The following is a 15965-nucleotide window of genomic DNA, read 5'->3' as shown; positions in this document are numbered from 1 at the left end:
CCCTGCCCCAAGCTGTACCCTGATCGCAACTTGCTGGCCTACAGGCTGTGGGACAGTTCAGGAACAGCACTCTTTCCCTGCCCCTCCCACCTTCTCACTTCTGAAATGGGTGATGGTCTTGGGCTCCTCTGAAAGCCTCCTCTAGCTGCAAGGCAGGCCCTGGCCCCATCTCCAAACAGGTAAGGACAGCCTCCCGTACCTCTACCTGCCATGTGCAGCCTGGCATCTCGGCCCCTTCTCCAGGAGGCCAGCACTTGAGGTCCCCAGCTGCACCCTCACCGCTCAGCCTGCCCAGTTCTTGTGTCCCAGTTGGCCAGTGACCACTGGTGCTTCCCCAGAGGTAAGACAGGCGAGTGGGAGGTAAGACTCAGCCCCACTCCCATCCCTACCATGCATTTTAGAAACATTTCAACCAAGGTAAAAGACAGTAGGGTTTAGAGGTGACCAGGAGAGTGCATCCCAGAACACTCCCCTGAGGAAAGTGGGAGACACAATGTGAGGAGCTGCTGCTCTGCATCGTGTGACCAAGCAGAAACCCAGCAGAATTTTCACCAGAATTCTAACATTGAAAAAAATTCCGGCGGTGGCTCACACCTGTAATCCCAACACTCTGGGAGCCCGAGGCGGGTGGATCACCTGAGGTCAGGAGTTTGAGAGCAGCCTGGCCAACATGGTGGAACCCCGTCTCTACTAAAAATACGAAAAGTAGCCAGGCATGGTGGCAGGCGCCTGTAGTCCCAGCTACTCGGGAGGCTGAGACAGAATTGCTTGAACCCGGGAGGCGGAGGTTGCAGCGAGCTGAGATCACGCCACTGCACTCCACCCTGGGCAACAGAGCGAGATTCTGTCAAAAAAAAAAACAAAAAACAAAAAAAAACTCTTTCCTTTCCATAGTAAATTATGTAGAAGACATTTTCCCTAAGCAGCACCTGGAGGAGGGGAAGCTCTGACAAAATCCTGGCCCAGATGGAACCACTAACTGCACCAACCTGAGCCTCCTCTTTCCTACGCTCCTTTAAGAGAACTTCCAGGAAGACAAGAAAATCCTGTTGAGGGAAGAGCTGGACTCCAACAGTGAACTATTCTCCTAAGGCAGAATCCTGCAAACACATGCAAATCCACACTCATCCTTTTGCTGGTGAAGAGAGAGCACTAATGGCAGAATGTACATACCCAGGATCTAGAGTCAGATGGCCTGCGTTCACACCCCAGCCAGGCCACTTCCTAAAATATGACCTTGGCTTCCTCACTTGCAAAATGGGAATCATGATCATAACACTGGCTACCTACTAGGGTGGTTGGGAGGATTAAACGGTCATACACATAAAGCATCACCGTTCTGCATCATAGTGGCCCTGGAAAGTTAAATCTACAAACTCCAGCTCTTCCCTTGTGTCTGCTCCTGCTGAGGCTCTGAGAACTCACAATAACAATAATAATATAGCAGCTAATATTTATCAATCACCAAGTACCAGGTACTCAGTGCAAAATTTAAAATTTTTATATATATACACAGATTTATTTATATGTATGTTAATCTTCACAGCAACCCAGTGAAAGGGGTACTACTATTACTTCTAGAACCTACCACACAGACACGTTAAGTGACTTGCCTAAGGTCACACAGCTAGTAAATACTAGACTCCTTAGGCAATTGTAAATCTTAAGAGCCATGAAGATTTTCTCAAAATACCCAAGTTTGGGAGTTATAGGATCCTGAGGCAGAGCAACCTTGCTCTTCCTGAAGTGCTGCAACGCAGCCCCCACTCAGCGAATGAGAGCCAGGCTAAAAGGACCCCTTCAGATTAGGCTAAAATACAGAAAGATGTTGGCCGGTTGTGGTGGCTCATGCCTGTAATCCCAACGCTTTAGGAGGCCAAAGCCGGCGGATAACCTGAGGTCAGGAGTTCAAGAGCAGCCTGACCAACATGGTGAAACTCCATCTCTACTAAAAATACAAAAATTAGCTGGGCGTGGTGGCACGTGCCTGTAATCCCAGCTACTCGGGAGGCTGAGGCAGGAGAATCGCTTGAACCTGGGAGGTGGAGGTTGCAGTGAGCCGAGATCGTGCCACTGCACTCCAGGCTGGCAATAGAGCGAGACTCCGTCTCAAAAAACAACAACAACAAAACCCAGAAAGGTATTTAAGCCAGTATGTTCTGTCAGGCAGCCAGCTTCCCGCAGGCCCGACAGAGAAAGAAATGAAGGCAGGGGAGGCCCAGCTTTTGAAAGTTCTTCTCCAAAGCTGCACTGGCTGTTTGAGATGCAGGCCACAGCACCTCATGTATAGAGAGCTTTTGGGTTAATGGTGAACCACCGGATCCTGGATTACCAAGACCAAACAAAAAACAACATCCCCAGAAAAGAACAAGAGGAAAAGCTGATCAAATGGTAAAGAGAGGGTGCAGAGGGAGAGGTGAGCTGGGCAGAGAATCTGATAGGATATCTGGGGCATTTGATCACCGGCTCCTGGAAACATGCTTTGCTTTATTTTACTTATTATTTGTTTGTTTGTTTGCTTATTTATTTATTTATTTTGAGATGGAGTCTCCCTCTGTCACCCAGGCTGGAGTGCAATGGTGCCATCTCAGCTCACTGCAATCTCCACCTCCCCGGTTCAAGAGATTCTCCTGCCTCAGCCTCCTTAGTAGCTGGGATTATAGGCATGTGCCACCACGCCTGGATAATTTTGTATTTTTGGTAAAGACAGGGTTTCACCATGTTGGTCAGGCTGGTCTCTAGCTCCTGACCTCAAGTGGTCCATCCACCTCAGCCTCCCAAATTGCTAAGATTACAGGCGTGAGCCACCGCGCCCAGGCTTACATGTTTTATTTTAAAATGTAACCTCCGCTTTGATGAAAAATAGTGAGACCCCTCCCTGGGTCCACAAGACTGACTCCCAGAGTTACCTGAAACATGGAGGCGTGTTGTACAAGGAGCTGTTTCCAGCCTGCACCTTGTATTCCAGGACCGAGGGGCACTCTCGGAGGGCAAACCCCAGCAGGTCATCACGGACAATCACCACGGTGACCCCAGCAGAGCCAACATTCTTCTGGGCACCAGCAAAAATCACACCAAACTTAAAAAGAGAAAGACATGCTGCTTAAGAAGGATTTGGCCATTTTTCATACATGTATGCAAACTTCCCAACTCTTCCCGAAGCACAATTTTTTTAAGGAAATGACTCTATCCTGTGTAGGGAGCAGTTCATGTTCTAAAGCAATCTCCATGTGGACAGCAAACCCATACTCAGAGTTCCAAAGCCTGAGGATGATCCGTCAGCCTGGTCCTCACCTGGATGGGGCTAACCCAAGCCCATCACTGCGAAGTCCTGGCACATATTCACATTCGCTCTGCACACCTCCTTTCTACCCCCAAAGTAGAAAGGAGTCTTTAAAGTGGGGCCTCTAACTCTCCCTGGTTACCAAGAGAAGAAACATTTTTTTTTCTTTTGAGACGGAGTCTTGCTCTGGCACCCAGGCTGGAGTGCAGTGGCGCAATCTCGGCTCACTGCAGCCTCTGCCTCCCGGGTTCAAGCAATTTTCCTGCCTCAGCCTGCCGAGTTGCTGGGATTACAGCGTGTGCCACCATGCCCAGCGAATTTTTGTATTTTTAGTAAAGATGGGGTTTCACCATGTTGGCCAGGCTGGTCTTGAACTCCTGATCTCATGATCCACCCTCCTCGGCCTCCCAAAGTGCTGGGATTACAGGCCTGAGCCACTGCACCTGGCCAAAACAGATTTTTTAATCTATTTACATCTGTATGAAAGAACAGTCAGAAGGTGCTGAGAAAGGGACTGCTATGACAAAGAGAAGGGATGGGACAAGCTGCTTGAGGGAGAAGAAATTATAGAAAACAAAGGCTTAAAGGTACTTTAGGTAATTCTGTTGTGCAAGTTACAGAACCCTCTCCCATGCCTCTCTCCACGAAACCCTTAGGAAAATTGAGCGTTGGCAGGAAGTTGGGGGTGGGGGAAAGTAATTTATAGTTATTTAAAATTGCCAGTGCCTGGCAATAATAAAAAGCAGACCATAAACCAAATACAGTGTATCTAAACAATTACTATTCAGCCTTTAAAAAGAAAGGAAGTTCTGACACACAGTACAACATGGACGAACCTTGAAGACATTCTGCTAAGTGCAATAGAACCTTGAAGACATTCTGCTAAGTGCAATAAGCCAGACACAAAAGGACAAATAGTACATGATTCACTTCTAGAGATACCTAGAGTAGTCAAATTCACAGAGACAGAAACTAGAATGGAGACTGCCAGGGGCTGGACGGTGGGGAGAGAGGGAGTTAGTGTTTAATGTACAGATTTCATTTGGGAAGATGTAAAAGTTCTGGAGATGGATGGTGGTGATGCCTGCACAACAATGTGAATGCTCTCAATGCCACTGACCAGTATACTTAAAAATGGTTAAAATGGTATATTTTATATTAAATGGTAAAATTTGTTATATTTTATCCCAATTAAAAAGGGAGAATACCACTCAGTCAGTTCAACTGTTGTTCTTAGATTCTTTACCCACATCGCCCCCTGGGGCATGTACCTACAGCGCAGGTCCCACTGCACTGCCTTGGCAAGCCACTCATAAAACGGTATCCTGTTGATGCTTTTGGAGGTGGGTACCAGGCAAGGGGAAGCTCCCTCACATAGGTCCCCTGGGCTCGGGATAATCTGCATCTGCTCTTGAAGACAAGTCTCTCCCCATCTGTTGACCAAACACGTTTCTAAGAACCACTCTCAAAAGCAGGTAGTTCCCCAAGGACTCGAGTGGGACCCTGTGAGGCAAACATCACCACGAGGCTGGGAACAGCAGGACTCAGGCACTGCAACAGCTGGGAATTCGCACCTGGCAGCCTGCTCACTGGCAGCTGCACTGGCTCAGGGGTTCTGCAGGCCTCAAACACCCATGGTTCTTCCCGCTCTTGTATATATTAAAATGTCCCTGCAGAAACCGAGTCAGTGGGTTCCCCCCACCCTGCCTTTTATACTCCACCTTGGAAACATCCACTGGCTTGGACAGGAAGTTTGAGGACATGTCACAAACCAGTACTGCTCCCTTGACATCGGGTATAAAGTCAAACTCCACACCATGCACCGTCTCATTTGCGCAATAATACACGTAGGAGGCATCTGGGTTGAGGTTCCAGGTGCTTGGATCTGGAATTTCTATCACAGAAGACAAGTTTGAGACTTTGCACTTTTCACTCTCCTCTTTCCTTACATAGATGGGAGTCAACCAGGAGACTGACAGGCCTCCCCTAGCAGGGAAAGACTAACTGACTCCAAAGTGTTGCACGAGTGAAAGCACCCTCCCAGCCTCATCCTTTGTTACCATCATTACCAACATCCTGAGAGGATGAGCGATCCAACCTTTTGACTTTTACTGGGAACAAATCATCTTCAAAAATGGCATGGGAAGGTGGGCATGGTGGTATGTGCCCATAGTCCCAGATATTTAGGAGGCTAAGGTGGGAGGATCACTTGAGCCCAGGAGCTGGAGGCTACAGTGTGCTATGATCCTGCCTGTGAAGAGCCACTGTACTCCAACCTGGGCAACATAGAAAGACTCTGTCTCAACAAAATAAAATAAAGTAAATTTTTTCAAAAGGCATGGGAGATATCTGAGTTTTTACTTGTCACCCAGTATCCATCTATCCTACATCCATTGGACTAGTAGCTTCTTCTTGCAACCCCAGCCCTCACCTACTCTCAGCCCATGTAGTTCCAGGGGAGCCAATGAAACCCACAGCCCAGAGGTAGAATGCAACTCAGGCATGGCCACAGGGACTGATTCAGAATGGGGCACAGGACATGAGACCGTTACTGGGAATGCTCCATAAAGGCACTGAAACTTGGGAGAATATAAGGTCAGGAGCAGCTGCAGCCACCTTTCAAGAAAGGGACAGCTTTTTCTGCCTGTGGAGCCACCAGGTCCTGGAGACATTGTTGGGGCCCCTGATCAAGCCATATCTAAAGCCAAACCAGCCCCTGGACTTTTTCAGCTAATTAGCTGAAAAACTACTACTAACTACTGACTAGCTTCTGCAAGAAGAGTATGCATAGGCCAGGCACAGTGGCTCACGCCTGTAATCCCAGCACTCTGGGAGGCCGAGGCAGGCGGATCACCTGAGGTCAGGAGTTCAAAAGCAGCCTGGCCAACATGGTTAAACTCTGTCTCTACTAAAAATACAAAAATTAGCCAGGCGTGGTGGCCAGCACCTGTAATCCCAGCTACTTGGGAGGCTGAGGCAGGAGAATCGCCTGAACCTGGGAGGCGGAGGTTGCAGTGAGCTGAGATTGCGCCACTGCACTCCAGCCTGGGTGACAAAGCAAAACTCTGTCTAGAAAAAAAATAGAAAATAAAATAAAGTAAGAGTATGCATAGGCTCTAGTCTTAGCTAGTACAGCCACCCAATCTAAATGGTAATGAACTAACAACTGTCAAGGGGAGAAAATAATTGAAAACTACAGATTGCCCTGGGTTGGGGTAACCCACCATTGAGCATGTCACCACCCAGCTCAGCTCCCAGAACTTACTTGTATAACTCCCAAGTTTAGGGTGAACGATATTTATAGTCCCAAACTTCTTGGCTTCTTCTGCGGCCTTAGCTGACCAAGCTCCTGTCACCACATAGTCCGCACACCTTCCCGCTTTCAAGCCAATGAGGTTTAAGGGGACAGCACTGAACTGGCCGCACCCACCTCCTTGCAGAAAAATCACCTTATAGTTGTCTGGAACAGCTCTGGGCAGAAGCACAGGTAACAGTAAATACATAAACTCATGTGGTCAAAGATTGAGAACAAGTGATGCTCTACCAAGTGCTTTAACTTGGGTGGATTTACTACAAGAAATATGGTAATGTTCCAATACTACTTTGTCTTCCCTAATTCACTCATTTATTTATGCAATCCTTGGACAACTATTTACTGGAGACTGTGTTGAAAGCCTAGGGTTACTGTTTGACCTGAAGCTCTTCCTCCTCTTCTTAGTGACAACAGCCTGATGTTCCTTTAGGAAATTACCCCTCTGCCACTCTCAGTCGACATGGTTCAACTGTAGTCAACCCTGGCTCAAGGGGATGAGTACCTGCCCCAGGCTGGCCAATGGAATTTGGTACTGAGACCTTTACTCAAACTTCTAGGTAAGGAAAGCTGTTTCTGTTGAGGGAAAGAAGAAACTTGTAGGAGCTAATCCTGCAACAAATGGTGGCCACCCAATGCAGAGAACACATAAGAAAGCAGAGCCAGAAGATGGGGGAAAATCACCTTCCTGCAGTCATTTAGAAGCACCTAAATTCTCCTGCATTTATCTGTTAGGTGAGATAATACATTTCTTTTTTACTTAAGCCAGTGAGTTGGGGGTCCTATAACTTGCAACCAATAATCCTGTGTTATGCACCATGCTATGAACCAGGTGGATGTTGGGCAGGGGGTTTCGATAATGTTTTAGGCCTACCCATGAAATCATGTATCTATTATACATCAAAATAAAAAGCAAAATTCTTTGACTCCAGGATGAAAAAGTAAGATAATGATGAGAATGGCTACAGGCAGTAGAAATAAGCCCAGCTCCAAAAGGACAAGGCCATGGAAACTGGACCCAAGCCATTGAGTAAGGTCAGAGCCTGGGAATAGGTGTACGGAAGCCAGATGGCCAGGAAACAGAGCTCCAGCAAAGATACAGAGGTAAATTAATAAAGGGCAGGGCAATGTGGCAGGGTCTTGGGGAATGGGGTGGTAGGAGTGTAAATATCTTGTCCTGAAAGATGTATGGCCTATATTCAGTGCTTAGTAGGATAGCAAGCAACCAGCAGGTCTTAGGAGACTCTGGCCATGAGGTTCTTAGCAGCTGGGAAGACTGATAACCCAAGACAGAGTTCCAGGTTCACATTATTCAGATGCAGGGCAGTTAACAAGGCCAAGAATTAGATGGAAAGAAACCAGGCCGAGGTCTAGGTACAGGTATACAAGGTAGGAACCAGGTTAGGAGAAGAAAAGATAGGCCCTTAAATTGAACTGGGACCCCAGTCAGAGGAAGTTCATAGCCATGTGGTCAAATGCCATCTCTCCCAGGCTAATGTTTCAAATACCCACTCCATGAAGGACAGGATTGTCCTATGAATGTGACATGATACTCAGCAGGCCAATGGACGAGAGAAGCCAAGCAGATGGCTACCAGCTCTGAACATTCACATTGCAATTAGCGTCTACGGCTCCTCACAGAAATATCACCAAGCCTGCCCCATCTGAATCATTTTATCAAGCAATTTGAAAAAGGAAACTTGAAATAATCAGTATAATTCCAATTTTGTTAATGTAATAATGCAAGAATGGGTCCTAACATATTAGTGATTATCCCTGATTAGTGGGGTTAAAGTTAATTTCAGTTTAGTTGTGAGCTACAGTGTTTTTCCTACCATAAATGTGCATTATTTCTGTGAGCAGGAAAAAAAAATGGTATGCTTTCAAACTTGCTATATTCGTAGGTTTATGTGAACATGTTTATATAATATATAAAAATCTCTCCTTTAAATAGCAATCTATTTAAGAATAACGGATTCTCTGGATAGGAAAGGCAGTACAGATAACCCAGGAGATTTCGTCTAAGCAGCAGTTCCTACAGTTCAGAACTCTTACAATTATCCAAAGAGCCTGTTAAAAATAACGTCTCTCCAGAGATTCTGATTCAGCAGGGCTAAGTGGTGCCCGCCACTTGATTTTTTTTTTTTTTTTTTTTTTTTTGAGACGGAGTCTCGCTTTGTCACCTAAGCTGGAGTGCAGTGGCACGATCTCGGCTCACTGCAAACTCCGCCTCCCTGGTTCAAGCGATTCTCCTGCCTCAGCCTCCCGAACAGCTGGGAATACAGGTATGCGCCACCATGCCCAGCTAATTTTTTCTTTTTTTGTATTTTTAGTAGATGGGGTTTCACCGTGGTAGCCAGCATGGTCTTGATCTCCTGATCTCACGATCCACCCGCCTCGGCCTCCCAAAGTGCTGGGATTACAGGCATGAGCCACCTTGCCCGGCCCCACTTGAATTTTTTAATATTCCCCCTAACCAGGTGACTCTGACAAATCGTATGAGACTCAAACTTCGAGAACACCTGAACTAGTTTATAGTCAATTATGCTGACAAAGATGACCATTTCTTTGTCATTTACATCTCTTTCATGCCAGTTTAACTGCCACAGTGCTGAAAAATCTTTGCTAGACACGATTTCAAATCTTTGGAAATATCACATAAAATAAAAACAAAAACGTATAAACACGGGATGGGGAACAAACAAAAAGCATTAGGTACTAATAGTGAATTGGAGAGAATCTTACAAGGATTATTTTAAATTATGAAATATTCTGAACAAACAATAGAGTGTAGAAAATACTGGAAGACATCCAGATTTAGGAAGTATCTAACAAAAGTAACATGATTTGGTCTTTTTAAAACTTACAGCAATTCCCGCACAAGATTCTCTGTATTGTTAATAATCTTGGCAAAATCTGATGACCTGTGACTCATTTCTGTGAAAGGAAAGATAAACAACAATAACAAAAATTCCAGCTCAAAACCAAATGAACAGAAATACCTACGAAATTTGCAAGTAAACAACAATACAGGGAAATTTCAGTTATTCTGCATTCAAATTGTGGGCCAAGGCTCACTTAGTTTAGGGGACCATACAAACTGATTTTCAAATTGCAAACATTTTAGCTTTATAGTCATGGCAGAAGGATTTTTCAAGTGGTACATTCATTGAGCAAGCTATTTATTAATTCATCACTCCGTGATGCTGTCTGTGATTCTTCTTACCATCTCTTTCTCACAAACAGGAATCCATGTGCAACAGTTGCCCTTTAGGTCTGGAGCACAAAATTCCGTGCTGTGATCTCACTTCACAGAAATCTAAGTATATGTCCCAAACCAACAGGAACAAAATTTAACAGAAATAAGCAATATAGTTAACCCTATGGTCTCTTAATACCATGCAGTCTTCAGAACCACCAAAAATAAAAGAAAATAAGTTTTAGAATGCAGAGGTCCTCTTCCCAAAAAATATAGGGGAAACTTAATAAGATTATCAATGTGCGAGGTCTTCATAAAAGGCTTATGTACTTTTAAACTTTAATGAGGTTGTATTTAAGTATAATAAAAACTGTAAATTGAATGTAAAGCAATATTATAAATGTTTGGAGGCACTGTTATGCAAATATACAGTATCTTCTGATCCTAAATCCTATGATTAGCAAAAACCAATTATGACAGGGTAAGCTGAGATGTCAGAACCTCTCACCAGCATTTATGCTATTTTCAAAATGGTTTCTATCAGACATGCAACCCAAGCTATTAAAGTTTAAAAATGTATCTATAAAGGCCTATAGGAAGACCCTATAGGCCCTGTAATTCTATATTTGATGCATTTAAATTAGTTCCCTTTGGGCCAGGGCTCAGTGGCTCAAGCCTGTAATCCCAAAACTTTGGGAGGCCAATGTGGGAGGATGGCTTCAGGCCACGAGTTTCAGATCAGCCTGGGCAACAAAGTGAGATCCCATCTCATGGGATCTTTAAAAAATGTTTTAAACATTTAAAAAAAATTAGCCAGGTGTGGTGATGTGTACCTATAGTCCTAGCTACTCAGGATGCTGAGGCAGGAGGGTCACTTGAGCCCAGGAGTTGGAGGCTGCAGTGAACTATGATCACGCCACTGTACTCCAGCCTGGGTGACAGAGCAGGACCCTGCCTCTAAAAAAAAAAAAAAAAAAAAAAAAAAAAGCTTCCTTTGAAACATGGACATTCACAGAATTCAAAAGTAAATCTTACCAAGAACACTAATGCCAACTCCTTTGTAGTCTAATAATTCCTTTTGTATCTCTAACAACACCTAGAAAAAAATACAGGAAAATAGGGTTATTTAAATATGTTCTGCACTGCTTTCCCTCTGCACATACAAACCTGACAAGGGGACAAGGAAGGGTCTACAGTGAGGTCCCCAGGCATCCATCCCCACCCACAGCCAGTCTCCTTCCTTCCCATGTCCACAAAGCCAGCGATTATGCAACTTACACACAAGGTAAGCATGAAATTAGGCAATGTGACTGATGTTGATACACTTTTTCCAAAGGCCCGAATTTACTGATTCCCTAGAAAATGTCCCCTTCACAAATCTCATTCACCACTCTCCTAAAGCTAAAGTAAAGAATGCATAAAGTTCTGGGTTAAAGGGACAACGATAAAAAAATTATGCCCAGATTATACAGGTAACTCAATTTTCCGATCTCTTTTGGTCTAAGGTGCTAGACTGGGAAGCGTGGGGTGGGCAGGAAGAAGGAAGAGCCTGCTGTGAATAAGATTCGTCCCAGGGTGCTGCAACAAGACTGGCACAATGTTGATAATTGTTGAGTCTCAGAGATGGGTCCTTGGAGGTTCATTACACTACTTTTATCTTTGTGTATGTGAGGATTCCCTTAATAAAAAATAAAGAGAAAAAGAAAAGCTTTAAAAATGAACACAAAATAAGTGCAAAAGCAACCAGCCAGAGAAGGTCTACAGATAGGAGGCACCTTTTTTTTTAAGATGCTTGCTAAGGAGGGCATCATTAAAACACAGCTATAACCTAAACTGGATTGCAACTTGTCTCAAAAAACAGTATTTTAACAATAAAGAATTAGACAAGGCCAGGCGTGGTGGCTCACGCCTGTAATCCCAGCACTTTGGGAGGCCAAGGCGGGCAGATCATGAGGTCAAGAGATTGAGACCATCTTGGCCAACATGGTGAAACCCCGTCTCTACTAAAAATACAAAAATTAGCTGGGCTTGGTGGTGGGTGCCTGTAATCCCAGCTACTCAGGAGGCGGAGGCAGAAGAATCGCTGGAACCCGGGAGGCGGAGGTTTCAGTGAGCCGAGACCAAGCCACTGCACTCCAGCCTCGTGACAGAGCTTGACTTCTCTCAAAAAAAAAAAAAAAGAATTAGATTTAAAAAAAAGACTGCCTTGACGACTGGGTCTAAGAATGTGTTATTGTTTTCTGAAATGTTGGATGCTTGTTAGCACCAGCTGATCAAATAAAATAGAGTGAATCTTTTCTTTTAGTAAAGAGAAACATTCATCTGTGAATAATCTTTGAACTTGCTCCTGAGACTGTATCTTTCTTATAGACAGCATTCATTGAAAATAGTTCTATAAAAGTTTATAACCAAAATAATTACAAAGAGTTTTAAAGACTCCTACTGAAAAATCACACCTCCCTAATCCAGTAGGTTTTTTTTTTCCAGTTGAAGAATGCATTGCTTTTGTGGATCATAACCAATTTTTGTTGTTGTTGTTGTTGTTAAGAGACAGGGTCTTGCTCTGTCACCCAGCCTGGAATGCAGTGGGACAATCACAGTTCACTACAGCCTCAAACTCCTGGGCTCAAGAGATCCTCCCACCTTAGCCTCCTGAGTTGCTTGGATTACAGGCGTGCGCCACCACCCCCAGCTCACGACTAATTTTTTTAATGAAACAGAACAGACTAGAGCAGGATAGAATACAAAATAGTGTATGTCACAGGTAATTAGGCTACACATCATTTCATAAGGCATTTATTTTTGTTACAATTGAATGTGTATACTTTGTCATTTTGTAAACATGTTTTTCACTGTAGGTTACAGTCAAAAGAAGTTTGAAAGCTTCTCTAATATTTACAATTCAACTAAATCAAGGAAATACATAAAAAGCAACATCTGCCTGCCCCCTCACCCTCCTGCCCCCCAGGTTACATGCAGTCCAAGGGCAAAAATCCTCCCAGAAAAATTAATAACAAATAATTGTATTACTGATGACAATTGCCATTACAATTATAGTAATAAATTAATAACGAATTACATAGGGAACAAACGTTGGGAACACTCCAAAACATGGGGGGTGCAGGAGGAGGCTACAGGAAACATCTCCACAGCTGGAGCAGGGAATCTCGCCTAAAATGAACTGTAACCACTGAGAAAAAATAAGCCCTGTCCTCTCAGCTACTGTGAGCGCTGCCCCTAGAAAAGTAAGAAGTCCTTTCCCCTTTAAAATTGGATTCTCTGTTCTTACCACAACACAGAGGAGGCTCTGTCCCAGGGAGATTTCTACTCTGCTCAACAATTGATAATTGTAAAATACTTGGCTATGCCTCATGCTGCTCCAACATATTATCAGCTCTATCCTGGTTAGAAAAATAAAAATCTAACGGCGGCGGCAGCCGCCTGACAATGGGCTCAAGGCACATCGGAGACTTTGCCTTCTTCACTGCGGGTGGGGCTGGGGACGGTGGGTTTGGCGGGGGAGGGGAGGAGCCGGGCTGGGGCCTGGGAAGGCAGAGAGTGAGTTCCACCAGCAAGATCTGATTGTGGCCCGGGAGAGAATTCAATCACTCGGTTTACTCCAGAACGAAATGAACAGGGAATTGGGTTAAGCAGCCCAAAGTCTACCAGAGTTAGAATACTCGAACGCCTTTAGGGGACAAGCAGGTTAAAAAAAGGAGGGGGGTGGGGAGAAAGGCTTTAGGAAAGGGTAGGTTCTATGGGGGACAAGGAGGGGAAAGTTGGACTGAAGGTTTTCAAATTTACATTTCTGAAAAGCAGTGTTCCTAAGTGCTGGCTAAAGCAAACACTGGTGTAAGGCGTAGGGGGGCACGCACACGCGGACCTTTAAGTTTGCAATCCCTTTCAGCTAACGTGATCCACTGCATATGCAAAACCTGTCATCGGTTCATTCCCGTTCATCACTCATTCACACTATGTCCATTCATGCATCCGCTCCACACTGTCCGGGCTCGCCGCACAGCTGCGCGAGGCGAACGCAGAGATCAGAGCTTTTTCTTTTTCGCCCCGCCCCAGCCCCCGGACCGGCCCAGGAGATGGCACAGCCCGGGCGTCTGCAGGTGCGTGGCACCGGCGGGACAGCAGGCCCCGGCCAGCTGAGTCGTGCACTGCCTCGCACCAGCAGTCAGGGCCAGGGGCAGCTGCACGGGCACGCCTCGCCGAGCTTCATCACCAACTGCATTCTTCCCGAAGCCCGCTTGCCGGAGCTGCTGATCCCGCTGTGCACGCTGATGCAAAGCGCCTAGGGGACTCAAGGCAGGGAGCGGGAATCCGACTGCCACCCGCAGGGATGCAAACCCACCCGCGTGCGTGCTCCCGCCTGAACCTCACTCCCGGCGCCCGCTCGCGGGGACTTACTGAGTGCGGCAGCTTGGCGGGACCAGGCCCAAAGTTGACCACCTGCCTGGGGGCGTCCATGGTGCGGCGGCGAGGGCGGTGAGTCAGCCAAGGAGGACCGAACGCGTGAACGGCTGGCGTTCCTGGCCGCTGCGGTGAGGGTCTGCAGCCGGCTCCGAACCCCCGCCTTGTTCCTGCGCCCAGTCGGCGCCCCATTGGCCCGTGCTGTCGCAGGCCCTGCGCTAATTGGTTCGCGCGAAGGAGCTCACATCCCCATTGGTCGCGCTTCTGAGCCGAGTCGAAGCAGTTGCTCCTCCTCGCGTTTACTGTTTCAACCCCCATTTTTGATCAATGCAAGGAGCGCGCGAGATTGCGCCAGCCAGCCGAGCCGGCTCGGCTGCGCGCCCGCCCGAGGATTGTGGGCGGCGGGAAGAGGCTGCCCCTGCCAACCTGCCTTCGCCCCTTGAGCCCGCAATCTGGCCGGTTCCAGTCCTCCAACCCCAGAGGACCTCAGCTCCTCTCTCTTGGCCGAAAGGGCAGTTGCCGAGCAGATTTGTAGCCCCCATCCACCCACCTCTCCACCACCAGCCCCCAGTTTGGGCTGTGATGTATTTGTTCCAGAACCACCAGTCACTAATCTACCAAACTTTTCTAAGCACCCCCACGGGCGTCAGATACCCCAGTGGAGAGAGAGGACCCCCCCAAGGTTGGAAGCGCAGGATGAAGAAGGGCCGGGGGTGGGTGGATACGGTTCTTTGTATTTGCACGTGGGTCCCGAGTTCCTGCAGGATTAAAGAACGGAGGTGGCCAAGGACGCAGGGAGGAGCGATAGCCTGGGAAGCGTGGATGCCCGCCAGGCAAGTCCTTTAAAGTCGCTGATTCTCCATTTCCTCCTTTGGGAAACGAGTGAGCTGGAAACCTGCGACAGCTCTCAGGTTGCGCCCGCGCTGACAAGCTGTGAGTTTAGAAACGTGAGGAGATATTAACAAGAACGCGATACCCATAGGGCGCTGCAGCCCAAACCAGAAGAAGGTGGCCCCTAGCCAGGCCAGGCGCAGGGCCAGAGCTGCTCAAACTTTTCCACAGAAGTGTCCTTCTCAAAAGAACTCCAGTGGAGACCCGCATGGGGTTCTGAAACAGAATACCCTCCCCCTACCCTGCAAGAAAGAAGTTCCTTTGAAGTCTGGAATTTCATCATTTTTAAACTGTGAATTTTGCATTCTCTGCCATAATTTAACCTAGTTTCTTTTAATGTAAAAATATTTTCCCTGTCTGAGTAAAATTGATGCGCCAGGAATATATACAGTCCAACTGCCCCGTTTAGAGAAGGCTTGTAACTGGACAGGGCTTTGGCTTTTGTTTGCTTTTCCTAATGAGAATGTGGGCGGTATGGGGCTGAGAGCAGAGGCACTGCTCTGGATCTGGGAATTGGAGGACAAAGTTTCCAGAAAAAGGCAAAATGAACAAGGCCCCTGCGTTCCTCAGCAACTTCATTAAGAAAACCGCGACATTCAAGACAGAATAAATCTCAGCCCAGAAACTCAGGCATGCAAGAAGCGTCACATATCCATTATTTTACGTAAATAACTCAGTTATTATATATTAGTAGCTGCCCCTAGCAGCTTATCTACTGGAGACTAAGGGAGTCAGCCTTCATCCTTCCTGGAGTTAGTTCCTAACACCAGGGCTATACACAGTCCCATGTAGTGGGTTGGGAGAAGGGACAGCACATCCATTTGGTCCTCTGTTCCCAAAAGATATGGCTGAGTTGTTTCCAC

The 15965-nt window shown here is 46.4% G+C and overlaps 1 protein-coding gene across 1 annotated transcript in view; it reads right to left on the bottom strand.

The window, feature by feature from the left end:
- The window catches only part of PSAT1 (phosphoserine aminotransferase 1), a 32947-nt gene extending 18383 nt beyond the window's left edge, over positions 1–14564 (bottom strand). Inside the window, exons 1-6 of the mRNA XM_016961000.4 lie at positions 14209–14564; positions 10828–10888; positions 9461–9530; positions 6549–6754; positions 5005–5177; positions 2910–3079 (exon numbers count right to left, since the gene is read on the bottom strand). Coding sequence (XP_016816489.3) covers positions 2910–3079; positions 5005–5177; positions 6549–6754; positions 9461–9530; positions 10828–10888; positions 14209–14529 — 1001 coding nt within the window. The 5' untranslated portion in view covers positions 14530–14564. The remainder of the gene's footprint in view (positions 1–2909; positions 3080–5004; positions 5178–6548; positions 6755–9460; positions 9531–10827; positions 10889–14208) is intronic.
- Positions 14565–15965: the final 1401 nt, after the last annotated feature.

The sequence above is a fragment of the Pan troglodytes genome, chromosome 11, assembly GCF_028858775.2.
Source record: "Pan troglodytes isolate AG18354 chromosome 11, NHGRI_mPanTro3-v2.0_pri, whole genome shotgun sequence".
NCBI lineage: Eukaryota > Metazoa > Chordata > Mammalia > Primates > Hominidae > Pan > Pan troglodytes.
The sequence above is the reverse complement of the archived record's forward strand: the minus strand, read 5'-3'. Positions and strand labels throughout refer to the sequence as shown.